Genomic DNA, 22861 nt, shown 5'->3' on the forward strand with positions numbered 1-22861 from the left:
CCTGTTAATGCACCTGGGAAAGCAGTGGAAGATGGCCCAAGTCCTTGGGCCCCTATACCCAAGTGGGAGAACCGGAAGAAGCTCCTGGCTCTTGGCTTTGGATCAGTTCAGCTCTTTTCTTTGTGGCCATTTGGGGAGTGAACCAGCTGATGAAAGACCAATCTCTCAGCGGAGTGGGTTAAACGCCCGGGTGCAGTGCCAGCATTCCATATGGGTGCAGGTTTGAGTCCCGGCTGCTCCACTTATGATCCAGCACTGGGAAAAGCAAAAGAGGGCTCAAGTGTTTGGGCCCCTGCATCTGTGTGGGAGACCCGGAAGAGGTTCCTGGCTCCTGACTTCAGATCAGCTCAGCTCTGGCCATTGAGGTCATTTGGGGAGTGAACCAGCAGTTGGAAGACCTCTCTCTCTGGCTCTGCCTCTCTCTGTAACTCTGTCTTTCAAATAAATAAAATAAATCTTTAACAAAAAGACCAATCAGCCGGCACTGTGGCTCAATAGGCTAATTCTCTGCCTGCAGCGCTGGCACACCGGGTTCTAGTCCTGGTCAGGGTGCCAGATTCTGTCCCATTCACTCCTCTTCCAGTCCAGCTCTCTGCTGTGGCCCAGAAGTGCAGTGGAGGATGGCCCAAGTACTTGGGCCCTGCACCCACATGGGAGACCAGGAGAAGCACCTGGCTCCTGGCTTTGGATCAGCGCAGTGCACTGGCCGAAGTGCACCGGCTGCAGAGGCCATTGGGGGTGAACCAACGGAAAAGGAAGACCTTTATCTCTGTCTCTCTCTCTCTCTCACTGTCCACTCTGCCTGTCCAAAAAAAAAAAAAAAAAAGGGCAAAGGCAAATCTCTCTCTCTCTGCCTCTGTAACTCTGCCTTTCAAATAAATAAATAAATCTTTGTGAAAAAAAGGGGTTTTTTCCTATACATACATATCTATGAAAAATTTATTGATTAGGCACAGTAAGAAATTAACAACAATAATATAGGACAATCATACCATTATACTATAATAAAAGCTATATGAATGTGATCTCTCTCTCAAAAACCTTTTTTTTAAAAAAAAAATTATTTATTTACTTGAAAGGTAGAGCCACAGAGAGGCAGAGGCAGAAGGAGAGAGAGAAAAAGCTTGCATCCGCTGGTTCACTCCTGGAATGGCTTCAATGGCCAGAGCTGCCCCAATCCAAAGCCAGGAGCCAGGAGCCTCCTCCAAGTCTCCCACATAGGTGTGGGGGTACAAGAACCTGGGCCGTCCTCTACTGCCTTCCCAAGCCACAAATGAGAGCTGGATTAGAAGTGGAGCAGCCCGGACTTGAACCAGTGCCCATATGGAATGCTGGCACTGCAGGCAGCAGCCTTACCTGCTATACCAGAGCACCAGCCCCCAAAAACCTTTTTTGTAAAAGGCAAGTGGTCCTTTTCTCTTCAGTTTATCTGTTTATTTTCATCTACTTGAAAGACAGAGAAAGAAAGAAATTCCATCTGCTGATTTACTCTCCAAATACCCACAGCAGCCAGGACTGTGGTAGGCTGAGGTCAAGAGCCTAGAACTTCATCTGAGTCTCACAGGTGGGTGGCAGGGACCCAGCACTGGAGCCATCATCTGCTGCCTTCCAGAAGCATTATCTGGAAGCTGGATTGAAAGCAGATGTTCCTGGACTCCAACCAGCACTCTGATGTGAGATGTGGGTGTTTCAAACGTTAGCTCTATCTGCTGCACCACAACCACCACTCTCAGAATAACTTATTGTAATTTCACTTTTTTACTTAAAACAAGACTTTATGACACTTCTTTGGCGTATCCAAGTTGCCAGTATCACTACTTTTGTTTTGGGGCTGTTACAAAGTAAAGAAATTGTTACTTTTTTTTTCTGCCCCATGCCCCAAGAAATTGTTACTTGAACTCAGCACTTGGGTAAGATGACTATGAAGTGGGGCTGGCGTTGTGGCTCAGCGGGTTAATGCCCTGGCCTGAAGCGCCGGCATCCCATATGGGCACCGGTTCGAGACCCAGCTGCTCCTCTTCCAATCCAGCTCTCTGCTATGGCCTGGGAAAGCAGTAGAAGATGGACCAAGTCCTTGGGCCCTTGCACCTGCGTGGGAGACCTGGAAGAAGCTCCCTGGCTCCTGGCTTTGGATCAGCACAGCTCTAGGTGTTGTGGCCAATTGGGGAGTGAACCAGCGGATGGAAGACCTGTCAAAGCAGTGGAAGATGGCCCAAGTCCTTGGGCCCCTGCATTTGTGTGGGAGACCTGGAAGAAGCTCCTGGTCCTGGCTTTGGATTGGTGCAGCTCTGGCTGTTGCAATCAACTGGGGAGTGAACCAGTGGATGGAAGACCTCTTTCTCTCTCTGCCTCTCCTTCTCTTTGTGTAATTCTGACTTTCAAATAAATAAATCTTTAAAAAAAAAAAGAAAGAGAAAAAGAAAAAAATAGATGTTTCACATACCAGGCTGGACAGCACAGGATTCCATCATGCTACTCAGAATAGTGCAATATTTAAAACTTCTGAATTATTTAAATTCTGAATTACTTAGATGGATCTCCCACTTAATATTTTTAGATCATAGTTACTATGGGCAAATGAAACCACAGAAAGTGAAACCTTGGATAAGAAAGGACTACTGTACAGAGACTGGAAACAGACCCATGTAAGGAAATGTATATATGGAAATAATGGATTAGCCTATTGAGCCGCGGCGCCAGCCCGATATGTATAAATATTACAAACATGCTATTGAGGGCCAGCGCCGCGGCTCACTAGGCTAATCCTCCGCCTAGTGGCGCCGGCACACCGGGTTCTAGTCCCGGTCGGGGCGCCGGATTCTGTCCCGGTTGCCCCTCTTCCAGGCCAGCTCTCTGCTGTGGCCAGGGAGTGCAGTGGAGGATGGCCCAAGTGCTTGGGCCCTGCACCCCATGGGAGACCAGGGAAAGCACCTGGCTCCTGGCTCCTGCCATCGGATCAGCGCGGTGCGCCGGCTGCAGGGCGCCGGCCGCGGCAGCCATTGGAGGGTGAACCAACAGCAAAGGAAGACCTTTCTCTCTGTCTCTCTCTCTCACTGTCCACTCTCCTGTCAAAAAAAACAAAAACAAAAACAAAAACAAAAACAAAAACAAAAACATGCTATTGAGTGATTAAAAAACAAGTTGCAGGCTGGCATCATGGCTCAACATTTGTCAACAAGTTTTTGGACATTTGCTTTCATTTCTCTTGGGTAAACAACTAGAAATAACTGGGTCTTATGGTAGGTGCATAACTTGGAAAGGCAAGCTTGGAGCACTTTTTAAGCAGCAAATTGTCTTCCAAAGAGTTTGTGTTTTATATTCTCATCAGATGTGCATGAAAATTCTGGTTCTACATCTTCCTGAACACTTGGGGTGCACAATCTTTGTTTCAATGAGAATGTGTTCATTTCTCATTGTGGTTATAATTTACATTTCCCTAATGAGAAATTATGTTGAGCACCTTTTCTTTTTTTTTTTTTTTTTTTTTTTTTTTTTTTTTTACAGGCAGAGTGGACAGTGAGAGTGAGAGACAGAGAGAAAGGTCTTCCTTTTGCCGTTGGTTCACCCTCCAATGGCCGCCGCGGCCGGCGCGCTGCGGCCGGCGCACCGCGCTGATCCGATGGCAGGAGCCAGGAGCCAGGTGCTTTGTTGAGCACCTTTTCAAGTGCTTATTTGCCATTTGTATATTTTCTTAGGTGAAATATGTGTTCAGATCCATTATCCATTTTCAAATTGGGTTATTTGTCTTATTAAGTTGTAAGAATGTGGTTTTTTTTTTTTTGAAAGGTTTAATTATTTATTTGAAAGTCAGAGTTACACAGAGAGAGGAGAGGCAAAGAGAGAGAGAAAAAGAGAGAGAGAGCACTCAATTAGAAGAGGAACAGCTGGGACTAGAACTGGTGCCCATATGGGATGCCAGTGCTTCAGGCCAGGGCACTAACCCACTGCACCACAGCGCCGGCCCCACAAGAGTGTTTTTTTTTTTTTTTTTTTTTTTTTTTGACAGATAGAGTTAGACAGTGAGGGAGAAGACAGAGAGAAAGGTCTTCCTTCCACTGGTTAATCCCCCAAATGGCTGCTACAGCCGGCGCGCTGTGCCGATCCAAAGCCAGGAGCCAGGTGCTTCCTCCTGGTCTCCCATGCGGGTGCAGGCTGCCTTCCCAGGCCACAGCAGAGAGCTGGACCGGAAGAGGAGCAACCGGGACTAGAACCTGGTGCCCATATGGGATGCCTGTTCTGCAGGTGGAGGATTAACCAAGTGAGCCATGGCATTGGCCCCAGAATGTCTTATACGTTCTTGATCCAAGTCCTTTGCCCGATATACAGGGGTACTTCAAAAGGCTCATGGAGAAGAGACATTTGGTCTAACAATTAAGAAGCTGGTTAAGATGCCTTTGTTCCACATGGGAGTGCTTGGGTTCAGTATTCAACTCCCCCTCCTGACTCCAACTTTCTGTTAATGCAGACTCTGGGAGGTGATAGTGATGGTCAAGTAATTGGGTCTCTGCCACCTGTGTGGGAGACCTGGCTTGAGTTCTTGGCTCTTGGCCAAGCTTTTCTTGGCATTTGAGGAGTGAATTGGTGGATAGGAGCTGTCTCTCAAAATAAATAAACTTTTTTTAAAAGTTTGTGCAAAATGGGATTTAAGGATAAGTTATCTTGGTGAAAAAAATTTTGAAATTCATGAATAATTTTTTATTTTATTATTATTTTTTTTTTTGACAGGCAGAGTAGACAGTGAGAGAGAGAGACAGAGAGAAAGGTCTTCCTTTGCCGTTGGTTCACCCTCCAATGGCCGCCGCGGCCGGCGCGCTGCGGCCGGCGCACCGCGCTGATCCGATGGCAGGAGCCAGGAGCCAGGTGCTTTTCCTGGTCTCCCATGGGGTGCAGGGCCCAAGCACCTGGGCCATCCTCCACTGCACTCCCTGGCCACAGCAGAGAGCTGGCCTGGAAGAGGGGCAACCGGGACAGGATCCGGCGCCCCGACCGGGACTAGAACCCGGTGTGCCGGCGCCGCTAGGTGGAGGATTAGCCTAGTGAGCCGCGGCGCCGGCCGAATGAATAATTTTTTCATAATGTGCATTTTACATGAACTTATTGAAGATTTGTTTTGTAAATATTCCTTCAGTTATATATTACCTCTTCATTTTCAAAACAAAATTGGATAATTAGATAATTTATAATAAATTTTTATTCAAAAATTTTATTAAATCCAATTTATTTATACTATTCTTTTAAAGTTAATGCTTTTGTGTTATGCTTTAGAAATCTTCGCCAGAGTCAACTTTGTACAATGAGTTAAGCCACTGCTGGTGACACCTACATCCCACATTGTAGTGCTGGTTGAAGTCCCAGCTGTTCTGCTTCCGATCCGGCTTCCTGCTGGTACACCCGGAAAAGCACTGGAAAATGGCCCAAGTAGTTGGGAGACCTGGATGGATTCCTGCTACTGGTTACAGCCTGGCTCAGCCCTGGCCATTGTGGCCATTTGTGGAGTGAATCTCTCTCTCTCTCTCTCTCTCTCTGTCCTTCTGCCTTTCTTTTTTTTTTTTATCCAAAAAATAAACCACTTTCCTCTTTAATACCAGCCCACCCCAGGAAGGGGGCACACTGCCCCCTCCCACCTTGCCCTGATATTCCAAGAAATTGTCATTTCCATACAGGTGATCTTGGTGAAAGATGGTTGTTCCCAGCCAAGCCGGAGCCCGGCTCAGTGCACGAATCTGTCCAGGGCAGATGGCCGGGCCCCCGTGGGCTTGGGCTTCTCCTGCTGCTGCTGCTGCTGCTGCTGCTGCTGCTCGAGGCTCTGCCGGACCTTGTCCCTGTGCTCCTTGTCCATGACCTTCTTCTTTCTCTTCACCACGTTCGCTGTGGAGCTGCGGCCCTTCTGCTTTGGCTTTGGCTGGAAGGGAGCCTTGGCCTCGGGGTCATAGCCCAGCCTCTCTATCTGCTCCTTCTTTTCCTGCTCCAGAGAGATGACGTCCACTTCGGCCAGGGCTCGTGGGTCCAAACAGATGAGCTCTGCAGGAACCTTCTCCAGCAAGGCCTTCACCTCCCACTCCTGGCGCTGCTTCCGGCTCCAGTACGGGTTACTCTCCAGACCATCAAAGTTGGGCTCAGCAGCCCCGGGCACCAGCATGCTAGTGATGCCCCCACTGTGTCCCACTCCCAGAACATCATCAAAGGGGCAGAACTGAAGGCCATGGGCATGGCCTGTGAGCCGGTGGGTGAGGTAGGGCTTTTCTAAGGAGGGCAGGCTGGCCTTGCCTTGCCCGGCCCAGATGCTGACAACGTCGCCCATTCCCGCAGCCAGCAGTCCTCGCTGGGAGAAGGTCAGGTGCCCTGCTCCCTGGGGCAGCGTCTGAGCACTCAGAGGCTGGAATGTCCCCCGCAGGTCAAAGATCTTCAGCTGGTGGTCTAGGCCGGAGGTGGCCATGTACGTGCCTGTGGCATCTACTGCCACAGCCTGGACGCCACCACGGTGGCAGAGAATCTTCACCAGGGGCTCCTTCATGGCTGGACTCCATAAAGACACCGTGCCGTTGCTGTGCCCAAGGTGGATGACGTCATTGTAAGGGTTCTGAGCCATGACGCGGAGCCGCCCAGCCCGGGCGTTCAGAGCGGCCACAATCTTCCCCACCGACACATCCAGGTAGGTCAGAAACCCTGTCTCTGAAGCCGTGGCCAGGAGGAAATGGAAGGGCAGGAACTCCAGGCGCGTCACTCGGTCACAGCGGCGGACGCAGTGCAGCTCGATGCCCTGGTTGTCGTAGATGTGGAGCCAGCGGTTCTGAGCGACAGCAAGCAGAGCCTCGGAATGAAGGAACCGGATGTCCCGCACTGCCTCCATGACGTTGATCTCACACATGAGCTTTTTTGTCACCCAGTCGAATGCAGCCACGTGACCCCGACGCCCGCCTAAAGCCAGGTGTCTCCCGGTTCGAGAGTAATGCAGCCGGTACGGTCCAAACTGCCGCAGATTCAAGTCAAAGTGCTTGGCTGCACTTGCGATGTCCACGGCCTCCACAATGTCAGCCTGGCGGATCTTTGCTGTGTCTTCCCCATCCTCCCCTTCCAGGAACCCAGGCTCCTCAGCAAGCAGCAACTCCGAGCGGGCAGCTTGGACGCTGGTTTCCTCTTCCTCAGCTTCAGCTGCCTCAAGTCTGCTGCGCGTCTTGGACTTGGAAGGCGGCAGCTTTTTAGATTTGTCAATGCGACGGAACTTCCGGGCTGCCTCCACCGGGACGGGGGCGGGGCCCGGGAGGGGGTCCTGGGCCCCAGACAAGCTCCGCTGGGGCTCCGGCTTCTTCGGCCCTCGAGACTTCCTCGCGACCAGGGGCTTCTTGGAGATGCGCAACATCTTTGTGACCTGAGTGTTCTTTGGTCTCTGGGGCCAGAGCTCCCGGTTCCGCTTCTTCTTAGGAGGCGGGCCTGGAGAGGCGCAGGTGGAGCTCGGAGTGGTGTCCACTTCCCAGTATCGCCGCGGTTTCTTCCTCTTGGCCTGAGGTTTGTCCTTCTTGGGTGGGGCATCCTGACTGGGCTTTGGGACTGTCTCCATCTCGCCCACTGGAACAACGATCCACGTGCAAATCTCTCAGCTGTCCCACAGTCGGCTTAGACTCTCCCGGAAGTCTGTCCTTCTGCCTTTCAAACGAATAAATCTTTTAAAAAATCTTGTCCAAACCCAAGGTCACTAAGACTGTCTTCCATGTTTCCTCCTAAGACTTTTGTAGTTTTTGACTTTTACATTTAGGCAGGTGATCCATTTTGGGTTAATTTTATATATGGTGAGAAATAAAGGTCAAGGTTCTTTTGTTTTGTTTTTGCACATAGCTATCCAATTGTTCCAGAATCATTTTTTGAAAATATTTCCCCATTAAATTGCCCTGTTTGTGTTAAAAGGCCATTTGCTATGTATTTATGGGCATATTTCTGAACTCTCTTTCATTCCATGTATCTATCTATCTTTATGCTAATGTATCACTATCTTGATCAGTGTAGTTATACAATAAGTCTTGAATTCAGATAGTGTATTAATTATCAATTGTTGCTTAGTGAACTATCACAAATGTAGGGTCTTAATACAATGCAGAGTTGAGTGTCTCAGAGTTCCTGCAGGTCAACATTCCAGGCATGGCTTAACTAGATGTTCTGCTTTGCATAACCACAGACTGCAATGGAGGTGTATCCAGGCTAGGGCTAGATTCTCATCTGGAGGTTTGACTGGGAAAGAATCCACTTCGCAGCTCACATGGTCTTTAGCAGCATCCAATTTTCTGATAAAATCAAGAGCCTCCATCTCTCTGTTGCTTGGTAATTGAAGGACACCCTTAGCTCCTAGAGACCCCTCACAAATCCTTGCCACATGGGCTCCAACAGCATGGTCAGCAAGGACTGGGCGAAGTGGAGAAGAGAGACTCTATGGTAAGTCTTCTAGTTTCTTTAAGAAGTATTTGAAAGGCAGAGTTACAGAGAGGGAGAGGTAAAGAAGGAAAGAGAGAGAGATCTTCCATCTGCTGGTTCATGCCCCAAATGGCCACAATGGTCAGGGCTGGGCTAGGCCAAAACCAGGAGCCAGGAGCTTCATCTGGGTCTCCCATATGGTTGCAGGGGTCCAAGCACTTGAGCCATCTTCTGCTGCTTTTCCTAGGCCATTAACAGGGAGCTGGATAGGAAAGGGAGTGGCTGGAACTCCAACCGGTGCCCATATGGGATGCCAGTGCTGCAGGTGGTAGCTTTCCCGCTATGCTGGGCCCAGCAAGACAGTCTTTTTTTTTTTATAAAGATTTATTTATTTTAAAGTCAGAGTTACCCACAGAGAGAAGGAGAGGCAGAGAGAGAGAGAGGTCTTCCATCCGCTGGTTCACTGCCCAACTGGCCGCAACAGCCAGAGCTGCACTGATCCGAAGCCAGGAGCCAAGAGCATCCCCTGGGTCTCCCACACAGGTGCATGGGCCCAAGGACTTGTGCCATCTTCTACTGCTTTCCCAGGCCATAGCAGAGAGCTGTACTGGAATTGGAGCAGCTGGGACTTGAATTGGCGCCCACAGGGGATGCTGGCACTCCAGGTGGCAGCTTTACCCACTATGTCACAGCCCCAGTCCTGCAAGACAGTCTGATGTGAGAGGGATTCATAAAGTTTGTGGAAATGCGTATTATGAAAAAACTATTCATGGATTTCAAAATATTGTGCCAAAATGAACATCTTTTGAAAAATTTAATATATATAGGAAGAGACCGAGACAGACAGAGCTTTCATTTGCTGGCTCATTCCCCAAATGCCCATAACAGTTAAGACTGGGCCAGTCCAGAACCCAGAGCCACAGTACAATCCAGGACTCCCATGTGGGTGGCAGGGATCCAGCCACTTTACCCATCATCTGCTGAGCATATCAAAAGATGCTCAATATCATTAGCAATCAGGGAAATGAGAGGCAAAACCACAATAAGATACCACTTTACACTCAGTACAGTGGTTATTATTACAAAACAAAAATGCAAGCAAAAAAATACAAGTATTGATGAGAATATAGAGAAACTGCATGCTGTTAGTAGGAAGGTAAAATGGTGCAGTTATTGGGGCCAGTGCTGTGGCACAGCAGGTTAGGCTGCTGCCTGTAGCACTGGCATCCTCTATGGGTGCTGGTTTGTGTCCCAGCTGCTCCTCCTCCAATCCAGCTCTCTGCTATGGCCTGGGAAAGCAGTAGAAGATGGCCCGAGTCCTTGGGCCCCTGCACCTATGTGGGAGACCTAGAAGAAGCTCCTGGCTCCTGGCTTCGGATCAGCCCAGTTCGGCTGTTGCAGCCATTTGGGGCGTGAACCAGTGGATGAAACACCTCTCTCTCTGCCTCTCAATCTCTCTGTCTGTAACTCTACCTTTCAAATAAATAAATAAAAATCTTATAAAAAGTAGTGCAGTTGCTTTGGAAACATTATAGCAGTTTCTCAAAAAGATAAACAGTATTATCATATGATCCAGCAATTCCACTTCTGGGTTTGTATCCAAAATAATTGAAAGCAGAGTCTTGAAGAGGTATTTGTACAGTGTGTTCCTGGTAACATTATTCACAATAATCAAGAGACAACCCAAGTGTCCAAAACCTGGTCCACATGTTATTACAATGGAGTATCACACAGTAATAAAAATGAACACATTTCTGCTATGGGCAACAACATGAATGAATCTTACAAGCAAAATTGTTCTAAAGAGGCCAAAAGCAAAATATCCCATCTATATAAACTCCAAAACAAGCAAAACAATCAATATACTGCAAGTCAAGACAGTGATTGTTGATAGATACATTTATAACTTTGATTGTGGTAATGGTTTCACAGCTGTATACATATGTCCAAATCCATTAAATTGTAGGCATTAAATGTGAGAATTTTTGCGCATCAATTAAACTTCCACAAAAAATTTTTTTCTTTTTCTTTCATTTCTTTCTTTCTCTTTCTTTCTTTTTTTTTTTTTTTTTTTTTTTTTTTTGACAGGCAGAGTGGACAGTGAGAGAGAAAGAGAGGAAGATCTTCCTTTTCCGTTGGTTCACCCCCAAATGGCCGCTGCGGCCGGCACACAGCACTGATCCGAAGCCAGGAGCCAGGTGCTTCTCCTGGTCTCCCATGGGGTGCAGGGCCCAAAGACCTGGGCCATCCTCCACTGCACTCCCTGGCCACAGCAGAGAGCTGAACTGGAAGAGCTGCAACCAGATAGAATACGGCGCCCCAACCGGGACTAGAATCCGGGGTGCTGGCGCCGCATGCGGAGGATTAGCCTAGTGAGCTGCGGCGCCAGCCCATAAAATTGTTTTTAAAGATAGTGGGTATCTTTAGGAAGATGATTTTCAGGTAGTGACTGGGGAGGAGTCTAGGAGAGCTTCTGAAGTGCTCTATACCTCCGTTCTTAAATCTGGGTGACTTAAGATGGATGTCAGACATGGATGTCTGCTTTGTGAATATTTGGTCTGTAACAGTATAGATTTGCATACTTTACTACAAGAATGTTATGTTTCAGTAAGTTAGAATAGAGTCTCCTCATACTTCTAGCCCTCTCCCAGTTCTTTACACCTGAATGTTGGACGGCATTCCCTACAACTGCCTTCAAGTTCTCCCTCTTCTCTTTCCACTATTTTCAATTTCCCTCTCTGCTGTGTCCTTCCCTTATGTGTAAATGAGCTCCAATCTTGAAAAACTAAACACTTCCCACTCTAGTCATTTCAGAATTCATTCCTTCACATTGGGTTCAACTCCCTGAGGAAAGGATCTGTGCTGTGCATTCTTCAGATTGCTAAAGACGCTGCATTGTGGGGTCACCTACAACTTCCTTGCAATTTCCGATGGACACTTTCAGATCTAGTCTTTCTCTCTTTCTCTCTCTCTCTCTTTCTCTCTCTCTCTCTTTCTTTCTTTCTTTTTATTTTTTGACAGGCAGAGTGACAGTGAGAGAGAGAGACAGAGAGAAAGGTCTTCCTTTGCCGTTGGTTCACCCTCCAATGGCCGCCACGGCCGGCGTGCTGCGGCCGGCGCACTGCGCTGATCCGATGGCAGGAGCCAGGAGCCAGGTGCTTTTCCTGGTCTCCCATGGGGTGCAGGGCCCAGGCACCTGAGCCATCCTCCACTGCACTCCCTGGCCACAGCAGAGAGCTGGCCTGGAAGAGGGGCAACCAGGACAGAATCCGACGCCCCAACCGGGACTAGAACCCGGTGTGCCGGCGCCGCTAGGCGGAGGATTAGCCTAGTGAGCCGCGGCGCCAGCCCAGATCTAGTCTTTCTACACGAGTGTTGGATAGTTGATCCCTTCCTTATTGCAGCTAGTTGCTTCCCAGTCTTTACATAGTTTTTTCTCATGTAATCCTTAAACTCTTGGATGTAAATACTAGTTATTATCTCCATTTCACAAATAAGAAAACCAGGAAAGACTAAGTAACTTGCCCAGTGTCACACAGCTAACTGCTTATCCTATAGACACTTGATGAAATGCTCTTCTCCTTTAGTTTCTAGAACAACTGGTTCTTTGATCTTTGTCCGTTCTGTATTCTCCCTTGTATAACCCTGCTCCTCTGTCTACTCTGTAAGTATTTGTATTCCCTAGGACCCCATGCTTTTTATTTCTTCTCACCCTGCATGATCTTTCTGGGCATACATTTGAATGACTTTAACCACAACCTATATACTGATGGCTTCCAATTTCTTGTTCCAGTACAAGCCCTCAAAACCAGCTTGTCCAAAATTGAACTTACCACCTTCATCCTTCCAACAAATCTTCTTCTCCTGTGTTCGTTCTCAGTGTTCTGTGGTTTACTAAGCCACCCAAACCAGAAATCTAGAAGTCACCTTACGAGTCTCCCTCCTTCTCCTTACACCCCAAATCTGCTCCATCACCAGGTTCAACTTCTATTTTATGTCTGTCTCTTGTGTTCTTTCTTTCCCTCCAATTGCATCATCACTGCTGGAGTTCAAGCCTACTCAGCTTTTGCTTAGCATTGCAATAAAACTTGAACTTCCCTTCAGTGGAACTTCAGCTTCAACCTATCCAAAAGATTCCTGCTAGCTGCTAGCAAACTAGCACAAATCGGAATCTGCTATCCCTCCGCACCTGTGAAAAAGCTCTAAACTCTTTAGAATGCCAGTTAAACCCTGTCCTGTGAGGAACTGGTGCCTGCTCCACTGTCTATGCTTATCACTTGCACTTCCTCTCTTACCTTTTAAAGCTAAGAGTACTAAAATTATTTGTAATTCATCCAAATGTCATGATCTTTTTTCCTATTCTGTGCCTTTGCCCATGACCAGAATTCCTGGAATGTCTTCTTACACCTTATTCACTTATAGAACTCTCATTTTTTTTTTTTTTTAATAAGACAGCTCAGTCATCACTTCTCCCAAGAAGACATCCTTGATTTCCCAGGTTGGGGTAAGGACCTCTCTAAGTGATTCTATGATCCCCTGTATATATTCTCATAGCACTTAACCCTCAAAGCTATCTTTCACATGTGTAGCCCCCAAGTGTACAAGTGAATCCCTCAACAGCCAGAATTTGTGTTCATCATCTTAGTAGCTTCTAGTACCTGACAAAAGCTCCAGACATGTTTGTCAGACTAAATTCATTTCTTTCCTTCAGTGATTATGCAATACATTTGCTAGTATTCTTCCTATTCACCAACTCTATCAAATTTTGTCTTTCTCCTTAAAAACTGCCATTAGGCCTGCGGCACTGGCACCCCGGGTTCTAGTCCCGACTGGGGCACCGGATTCTGTCCTGGTTGCTCGTCTTCCAGTCCAGCTCTCTGTTGTGGCCTGGGAAGGCAGTGGAGGATGGCCCAAGTGCTTGGGCCCTGCACCGCATGGGAGACCAGGAGGAAGCACCTGGTTCCTGGCTTTGAATCGGCGCAGTGCGCCGGCCGTAGCAGCCATTTAGGGGGTGAACCAAAGGAAGGAAGACCTTTCTCTCTGTCTCCCTCACTAACTCTGCCTGGAAAAAAAAAAAAGTAAAATACCTGCCACTAGCTTCTAGAGAATAAAGTCAACACAAGGAAATCAGAACCAAAGCACAAAGAGACAGAAGAGACACATGCCTTCTGACAGTTTGTCATTTATCTAATTACTTACCTCTCTCCTCCAACAGGAGTGGGCACATGAACCATTCCTGACTGGTGTAACACATCCTCCTGTAACTCAGGAATAGACATGAGCAGGGTACAAGTGGGGGTGAGGAGACTTGGACCCACCTGAATCACACAAAATAATGCATTTCTCATTAAAAAAAAAAAAAAAAAGGTTTCTGTCTTCCAAAGTGTCGCTCCCCATCTTCGTGGAGGCACGACACAGGACCCTGCGCTGTTCTTTTGTCTGCTCGGCCCTCCCCGGGTTTGCTGCTGGTTCTTCCCGGGTTGGCTACTGTCCCTTCCACCTCCGTGGAAGGGCGGTTCCCCCTGCCACTTTCCCCACTTCCGCAGGGGAGCGGCACACCGCCGGCCGGCTCTCTCGGGGGCTGCACAGGTGTTCCCCTTAGATGTTCCTAGTACATGCCGTCTCTCTCCTCCTTTATAGTCCTCCTCCGCCAATCCTAACTCAGCTGCCCACACGCCGAGTACGCTGCTCTCCTCCAATCAGGAGCAGGATCAGCTCCTGGAGGTCAGCACTCAAGTTGGCAAGAGGCAGCTGCGTAGAAGCTGTTTTCTTCTCTCCCAGCGCCATATTGTGGGAGAGCAGATGCATAGAACAAGTCTTAATTCCAGTAACTTAGTCCAGTCCGGGTTGCTCCCCACACAAAGGAGTAGAAGAAAGCATTTGGGCGAAGATCGTAGCTGCTCTAAAGTACTGTAAGGGAACTGGGTGTCTACAATCCCCACATCCTCTCCCCTGTTCACCTGGCAAACTCCTGTTGTGCTTCATGATCTATCCCCCAAATCACAGCCACTGTCAAGTGTTTCTTGATACCATCTTCTAAGTTCCTCACAGTGTTTTCTCGTTTTGTGCTCAATAGCAGGTGTAATAAAGTTAGCCTGAACTCAACTTCTAGCTTTGTCATTCGGTAACTGTGGTACTTAGCATCTTCGAAGCTGACTCTTCATTTTTAATGGAGGATACCACTATCCACCTAAAAGGACTGTTTTCTGGGATTCAAGATGTCAACATAAAGTGACTGACATATAGAAGCTTTTGGGTAATGTAAATCTCGATGCCTTCTCCTCCACCCCATGATACAGGAGAATGAACTCTGAAGATTTTTACTCTTCTGTGTTCTTAGCACCCAGGGTGAGCTTGGCATTACCCAGTCCATCATAAATGTTTGATAAATGTGGAAATGGAGATATTATGTGCAGGGGTGGGGGAAGATTCCCTTCTAGTAGAGGGAGCTGCATGTAGGAATTTCTCATCTGGTAAACCACAAATTTTCTGAGGATATAAGGCCTCCACTGTGCATATTTCTGCAGCATCCCCACTGTGACCTAAAAAAAGTTTTGCTGGTGAAAACCTTAAAAAATAGAAAACAAAAAAAAAGGTGTTATAATTGATACCCCCAGGTTGGGTGAATTTGGGCAGTTCCTCTGGAGAAGTTAGTTGGGCTCCACTGCCTCCTGGAAAGTACAGATTTTCCCCAAGATATCAGTTAAATAGATCTTCCCATTGAGAGCTGTGCCTAGAATCCTGATGAATACTTAAAAGTTTTCATATGTGAAATGTTGCTGAAAATGCCTTCTGAAATTGCCAAACGGCAACTTACAAAAATAGGAAGACCGAGCATTTAAAAACACAAAGTTTTCCCACTGTTGCTGTCAAATTTCTCAAATGGAGGAAATTGTTTTTTAACAGCAACCATGTGTGTTGCCATTACAGTGTACTCTGCATTTACCAGACAATTGACAAGCAAAACAAGTTTTGGCACAAGAATGCCGATTTGTCTTATTTTTATTTTATTTTTGGACACATGAACACAAAATATCCCTGCAGGCCAAAAAAAAAAATGCAAAATTTAAACAACCATTATCTTTTCTCAATATGGGGATATAGCCCCTCCCTTAATAGCTTAGAAAGTACCTCGTATTGCTAGAGACATACATCCAGTCCAAATTGAATAAATTTAAAACATTACAAATCTAACAATATAGAAACAGAAATCACACCATTATTCAAATGAACAAACGCAAACATTGTCAGCCACTAGACATAGAAAGAGCATGAATATGTCAATAGCAAGGGATAAGAAAATGTTCATCAATAACAAGATCTTTCCTTGAATTTGACAAGGAAAAATTCTTGGAGTTGAAAGTTTTGATACAATGCCCTCAGCCTCCACTTTCTTAAAATGAAAGTAGAGCTACCACCTTGCTATTGAACAAGAAAATCTTACAGCACATCCACAAAGAGTTGCTAGGGTGGGGTAGAGAGGGTGAACCTTATTCTACCAGTAGATTAACTTTTCCCTTGGGAAGCAGAGGTATCTGAGCCAGGTAGGTTAAGCTCTGATATAGGCTGGGCACCAGATCCTAAAATGCAGACCGTATAGAACACGTCTGCTTGTAAATCATCACCTTTGGAAGCAGCAAATAGAATTTACAGTAAGAATGAATATGTTCTGCCTGCCCAGAATGCTGGCTACATTACACCAGCTAGCTCACTGTCTAAATCGCTCAGGATTCAATGGCTCACAACAACAAAACCATGGGTTCGCCATTTGAATTTTCACCACTCTCTTAATGTCCTTGCTCCTTATCCCTAAATTGTTACTCATTAGCGTTGCTACATTTAAATCTTTCACACCACATGACAGTGCCTAAACAGGCTGCGATTTAGAAAACCCAACAGCCTAACACTACTTGTAGAGAATGCACACCTCCCATTGATTGACACATGCATAACGATTCAATCAGTCCTGAGGGGGTTACCTATTTGAATAGTCAAGCCGAATTCAATTAAAACTGTGCATTCAGACTTGCTTGCAAAAGTATTGCCACAACTCTGACTCTGCAGAGATCGCCTTTTAAAGATTCACCCCTCAACAAGTTTTTCCAATGATCCTACTTCATCATTTTCTTCCCTTTTGTCCAAAATGACAACATTGCACCCTTAATGGTATTGTTTTCCTATAAAAATAGGCCTCCTGGCTTTTCCTCCACCACTGCACTGATTTGCCCCAGTGTCCAAGGACTGACTGAGGTCTTACAGACTATGTAGATCAAGGTCAAGCGTAGAGCCCAGCTGCAGGCAAGTAGTTCGGGACTTCCCTGTACTCCGCCTTGCTCCCTGTTCCGTGCATGCCAGGAGATGGTGAGAAGTGACACTTCTGTGCGTTACTAGCGAGCAAGCCCGAGGCACTACCGTGCAGGGCAGGTGCCTGCTGGCCTGCCAGCCAGCCACCAAGAGTTCTTCACTCGTTGAGTCCTCCTTCCACAAAAGCTTCCGTTCTTCCTCTTCTTGGGTCCAGAGTGGCCATGCTGAAGGGTATTTTCTGTGCTCTCCCTGAACAAGTGTGAATAAAAGCAGCAGCCAGCCCCTCACCAACATGTCCTGATTTGTATTATCCAAGTGAGGTATTTGCAAAAAAGGAAAATCTTACGAAACGAACAACTGCCATCTCTTCACTCCTGCCTACGTTGTGCTTCAGTCACAGAACCTGCTTTCTTCCCATCACCTTCAGATCAGGGGCGTCTGCATCATCACAATGAGCTGGGGGCTCAACACACATTACAAAACTTGGAGACCGGTCTCAGCAAATGTCGGCGGTGCTGCTGAGCGATAGCCCGCGGAACTGTAAACTTGAATGTATTTACAGGCTTGTTTCCACAATTGATGAAAAACAGTGCTTTATATTGCTGGGATTTTGAGAAGGCTAGATTAAGAGATTTGGACTGACCCATGAGTTCAAGCAAACACCCTTTGCCATCCGCTCCAGTGTTTCCCCAACCAGCGGCTTCCAGAGGCAGAAAACTGTTCTCACCACACTGTGTCTCTCTTCCCCCACACTTTCCTCAGCTCTATGGAGTGTGGCTCTGGGGCCTTTTATCCCCCTTTCCGTTTCTCATTCCTGATGTTCCGGGATGCAGAATTCCAAGTCAGTAAAATCTGCGCTGGGAAACACTGGCTGGAATTACCAAGGGTATATGTAGCTGTTGTCCATTCACAAAATATTATCTACACTAAATACAGAATACACTTTCCCTATGTTTTAACTGGTGCTTGCTTTAGATCAGCTCCCTTTGTTCAGACAAGAAACGAATCCCCTCTCCCTGTGAGCAGAATCCAGAATCTATGAAGAAAAATCAATATTTTCTACACAGATTTAGTATAATGAAAGGAAGGAAAACCCACCAAGTACATTTCAGTTTGAAAGAGAAGCAAGTAATTGTGTGAGTAACCTTGATTCTCAGGAAAAAAAAAAAGTTTAAATGCTGGTACGTTTTTGCGAGTTGCAGCATCACTCAAGGTACCTTAAGGACTGGCAAAGCCTATCCAATAAGGAAGCATCCTGGTTCTAGCTTATTTTAAAATAAAGTGACAGGACACCAACTGTGACTATAAAAGAGGTAAAAACAATTCTTTAAAAAGGCATGGAAATATATGTCTTTTCTGACCAGTTTCAGAAGTTGCCAGATTATGATATATAAGAAATAGCTAATAAAAATCATACTGAAATCTCATCTAGAAAACTACATTGTCAGGGGACAGAAGAGGAGGGATCTTAAAAAATGTTTATTGCCAAAGTTAACTTTCTATGAGAAAAGTTTAAAAATCATTTAGATCTAACGAACCACACAGCAGCATAGAATGGGCACTTTTGAAAACTTGGAAAAATACTAAAAACTATTTTCTTTTTCAAATAGGGAGAAACATGAGTACTTTGACCATGGCAGTGTTATCTGTCACTGTGACATGCATTATATCTGTTTATGTCACACATTCACAAAAGTCAATCCAATAAGATAACTGCCTGCGGAATCTGAAGCCAAATATAGTGCAAATTGCCTGGCAGCCTGTACTTGCACCAGCACAAGTCTGCAGAGATCAATCATATAAAGTAGTAAAACTAATAAAACTTTGTAAATCTTTCAAAAATTAATGCTCGTTAAAGGCATTTACAGTGGCGAAGTCAGGAATCTCCATTAAAAAGTCCATGAACATACACAAGTAAATAGTTACACTCAACTGAAGTAGATTGTTTGGTTTTTCTCATCCATATATACTCCACTTGATGAAAACAGAAAAAAAGGAATAATCTTCTCCTATAAGACTAGAGGGATGCGGGTTGCGGTGAACACCACAGCTAGCAAAATATTCCATAGAATCCTTTCTTGTAAAGTCCTTTAAAAAGTTCAGGCTATCAGCCTTTGCACATTGAGGTAAAAATTCCATCCAGTGCATCAGAAAAGATAATCTATGAGTATCTATTACTTTAAAAAAAAATGGCTCAATTCTGTTGATGCATCAGATAGTGCTGCAAAGAAAGTAGATTCAGTGCAACTATTCCGAGCTGCTGGTAGAAGACCACCTGCGATCGACTTGGCTCTCTCTAGAGGTGGTAGGCATTTGAAACATTTTGAGGCTGCATGAGGTGCCAAACAGGTTCTTTTTTCTGAGACTCTCAGGCAAAATACATCGTGTGTTGGGTATCGTGATGGATCTGCACAGCCTTAGCCAGGGCCTGAGGATCCCGGCCATTGCTCTGTCCTGACACGTGACTGCCTTCCGCGCTGTAAAAAGAAGAGAGCAAAACATAGGTGTAACAGAAGGCCACTTTATATTTCACCGTTACAAACAGCGTCGGTGGTACCAGATTTAAGAAGATATCAGATTCAAGCCTTGGCTCCTCAAATAATTTGTTATGTCTCTTTACCCACCAGTTCGCTTAACCATGAAGTGCAGTACAACTTATTTAATGAGAAGTTGTAAGAACTACATAAAATAAAGTCTGGATAGACCCAGATCTTTCTTGGTTCCTTTATGAGAACTTTTGCTACCATTTATATTGGATTAATTCCTACTCATCCTCTAGGTTTCAGCTAAATGCCATTTTCCCTATTGAAATCTATTCTGGCAATGGGCATTTGGTGCAGCAATTAAGACATTTCTTGGGAGCCCAGCAGCACACAGCAGAGCACCTGATTTGAACCCCGTCTTTTCACTTCAGATGCAGCTTCCCTTAATGCACACTCTGGGAAGCAGCAGGTGATGGCTCAAGTACTTGGGTCCCTGTCTACCACATGAGAGACCCAGGTTGAGTTCTGAGCTCCTGCCTTTGGATTGGCCCAATCCTGGCTGTTGGAGATATCTGGGGAGTGAACCAGCAGATGGAAGAGCTCTCTCTGTTTCTATGCCTTTCAAATAAAATGAAAATAAATCATAAAAATTTAAAGAAGAGAAAGGAACCTATACTAACTTCCAAATTCAAGTGCAGAGTCAACCTGGAACATGCTTTCACAGTACACGGTGAAAACATTTTTGTTTCATGTTACTAAACACAACTGAAATTAAGTTATTAACTGGGTAATGATTTACTTCCAGACTACATGTACGTCCTAAAAAAGCAGCAACTTTGTACATCTCACTCACCACTCTATCCCTACTGCCCAGCACATAGCATAGTTTCAGTAACCATTTGTTGAATGAACGAATTTATGTGTCTAATACACGGCTGTAACCCACTAGACCCTCAGCAAATGTTACTGTGCCATTTGTCTCTTCCTGCTTTCTCTTTGCTAGCTATATAACCTTGGACAAGTAACAACTCTGCATTTTGGTATTTCAGGGTAATAATAACAATTTCTGAATGTACTGCATAAACATACCATGTGATACAAAGGGCTTAGCTTGGGGCCAATTCATGGCACAATATCACCTGCAAGGTTGGCATTCCATAAGGGAAGGCCAGTTCGAGTTCCAGCTGTTCCACTTCCAGCTTTCTGCTAATGCACAGAAGATGACCCAAGTATCTGGGCCTTGGCAACCCATGTGGGAGATTTGGCTGGAGTTCCCTGACTTCAGCCTGGTTCAGCCCTGTCATTGTGACCATTTGAAGAGTGAAAGATCTCTTTCTGTCTGTTACTCTCTCTCTCAAATAAATATAAATGTCTTTTTCAAAGGAAGGGGGACAATAGTGAACCATTACTCATCACTCCTCCTTTGCCTTCTCTGCTTTAACCAGTTTTTGTCATCTAGCCTCAAAATCTTTGTCATTCTTTATTTCATCTTCTCCTCTGCTATTCACGGCCAATTAACTACCTATTCTATCCCAGGGATAGCTTTTCTTCCCCCTAAAGTTTTATTTTTTTTATTTGAAAGGCAAAGCAACAGAGAGAGAGGGAGAGACAGAAGGAGAGCTCTTCTACCTACTGGTTCACTCCCCAGTGACCATACAGTCAGGCCTGTGCCAGGCTGTAGTCAGAAGTCTGTACCCCTGTGCCAGCCCCAGGAATAGCTTTCTGTTTTTAACAAAGACAGTCTTGCTCTAACATACTTTCCCTGCCTCATGCCTGCTATTCCCCTTTAATATGCTCTGGCCAAAGAAAACTTGATATTGTCCAAACATGTCATGTGCTTTCTCTCCTTTGTGTCCATTGTTTCTTCTGCTTGGAAAATCCTTTTCTTTGTAAAGCCAAAGCCTCTGCATCTGGCTATGAAGTCTTCTCTAACTGCCTTTCCTCTGACATTGTAATGTACTTTTATCTGTACTGATAATGGGCTAGTTGTCAGTTCTATATTTGCCTGTGTTGTTTCCCATACTGAAACACAAAATCCTCATGGACTGAAGCCATGTGTAAGTATTTCTCGCACCTACCACTATACTAAGCTCACAGTCAAACCTAATAAATATGCTGAATGAGTGGACGTATATTATAGAATGGAAGGCATGAAGCCACAGCCAGGCTTTTTCTGTAATAGTGTATTTTCAACCATACAGAAATAGACTTGCAGTGGAATGTCTAGAATTTAGCAGCTGAATTCAGACTTGGGGAAGAGCCCAGAAACTGCTATATTTTACAGATGGTCATTTGGAAGAGAAAATTAATGCAGGAAGCTCAGCAATAGGTCAAAATGTCCAATTCTCTTGGGATCCCTATTTGGGGTTAAGAGTGGCCTAGCCCCCTCCCACACATAGGTTCACTGGTACATCCCAGATTGCACTGGAAAGTGGAGTGAAGTGATCATGACTCCCTTTTGCATGAAGTGGAATCCACAGACCTCTGACTGGAGTCAGGGGGCCATGTTGGCCACCTTTTGAGGTTACTCAGGACCTGATCAGACCTGAAATGCATTTGGCTCCACGCAAAAGCCACAGGCAGCTCCAAATTAGACTTCTTTAGAGAAACAAGTATAAACAAGCCTGAGCACTTCTTGGATCAAAAGTCATGTTATAAGCTCTCAAAGGCACATCTAATTTTATTTGCTTGTTGCAATTAAATCCTGGAGGGCAGTTTAAATCATTTAAAATGTCTTCTATAGTAACTTTAAAAACAAACTAACATGCTGCTAAATGAGAAAGAGATTTTTATTGTGCCTGAGAAACTTGCCTGTCGTGATCTTTATCCACCAGATGATACCTGGCCCTAAAAGCTACAAGCCGGGCGTAATATGCAGGGGCTGGAATAGAGACTGAGCGTGTGCACCTCACATAGGTGTGGCACAGCTGGTAGGTCAGGAGCTGCAGCTCATCTGCCGTGAAGCAGTTGTCATCCCACAAGACCTGATAGTGCGAAGGACGGCTGGTTCCCTGGAGAAAGAGTGGCATGATTAATCTGTTTCTGACATGGGCTGACTACCTGAAAGGAGATAAGAATTGAAACTTACTCCTTAAACTCAGAAGTATTTCAGCCTAGCACATCTACAAGTAGATACCTAGACCAACAGATTACAATTCTAGGATACAAGCATTAACAAAGTTAATTACCATGTTTAATAACAAGTCTACTCAAGCTAACTGCTGAATTTGCAAACACCTTCCTATCAAGTCAAAGATCCAGACCAGCTTCCAAGTTACCTGAATTCCTGCATGACTACAGAGGTAAAAGTCGAACTCAGATGGATGAGTGATGGTGCTATCCACGGTAGTGCCTGCTGGTACGTTGCCACTTTTCCCCACCTACCAAAAAAATGCAATTAGTCATCGAGGATATTAGTGCTCAGGATGTTTTAAATGGTATGTGTTAATTGGTAAAAAGTTGACAAACTGCTCTTGAGTGAAGCCTTAAAGACCAGTTTAATCAAGATGCTGAATCCCCTGATTTTGCCTTAGTTCAGCCATTTCACCCTAGAAGTATTTTCTCAAGCAAACATACTACAGGGTCTCTTGGGGAATCCAGACGAATAAGTTTTTACCTGTGGCTTTGGGCTGCAGTATTGCCATCTAGTTACAGATGACACAGGTTCACAA

At 45.6% G+C, this 22861-nt stretch overlaps 2 protein-coding genes and 1 pseudogene across 5 annotated transcripts in view; all 3 read right to left on the reverse strand.

Annotated features, from left to right (window-relative positions):
* Nucleotides 1–13747, reverse strand: part of AGO1 (argonaute RISC component 1) — a 68038-nt gene extending 54291 nt beyond the window's left edge. Inside the window, exon 1 of the mRNA XM_089301023.1 lies at nt 13603–13747. Within this exon, the coding sequence (XP_089157149.1) occupies nt 13603–13657 (55 nt within the window). The 5' untranslated portion in view covers nt 13658–13747. The remainder of the gene's footprint in view (nt 1–13602) is intronic.
* Nucleotides 5537–7629, reverse strand: LOC149125755 (WD repeat-containing protein 46 pseudogene; annotated as a pseudogene). Its single transcript, XR_016211120.1, has one exon. The product of XR_016211120.1 is annotated as a WD repeat-containing protein 46 pseudogene (transcript).
* A 1626-nt stretch (nt 13748–15373) lies between the features above and the next one.
* The window catches only part of LOC100357099 (protein argonaute-4), a 43020-nt gene continuing 35532 nt past the window's right edge, over nt 15374–22861 (reverse strand). For all 3 annotated transcript variants that reach the window (XM_051832165.3, XM_051832166.3, XM_089301029.1), the window contains 3 exons: nt 22469–22570; nt 22002–22201; nt 15374–19184 (listed from right to left, as the gene is read on the reverse strand). In XM_051832165.3, coding sequence (XP_051688125.1) covers nt 19076–19184; nt 22002–22201; nt 22469–22570 — 411 coding nt within the window. In that variant the 3' untranslated portion in view covers nt 15374–19075. The remainder of the gene's footprint in view (nt 19185–22001; nt 22202–22468; nt 22571–22861) is intronic.

The sequence above is a fragment of the Oryctolagus cuniculus genome, chromosome 7 (genome assembly GCF_051225735.1).
Source record: "Oryctolagus cuniculus isolate XC-2025 breed Fujian yellow rabbit chromosome 7, ASM5122573v1, whole genome shotgun sequence".
Taxonomy (NCBI): Eukaryota; Metazoa; Chordata; class Mammalia; order Lagomorpha; family Leporidae; genus Oryctolagus; species Oryctolagus cuniculus.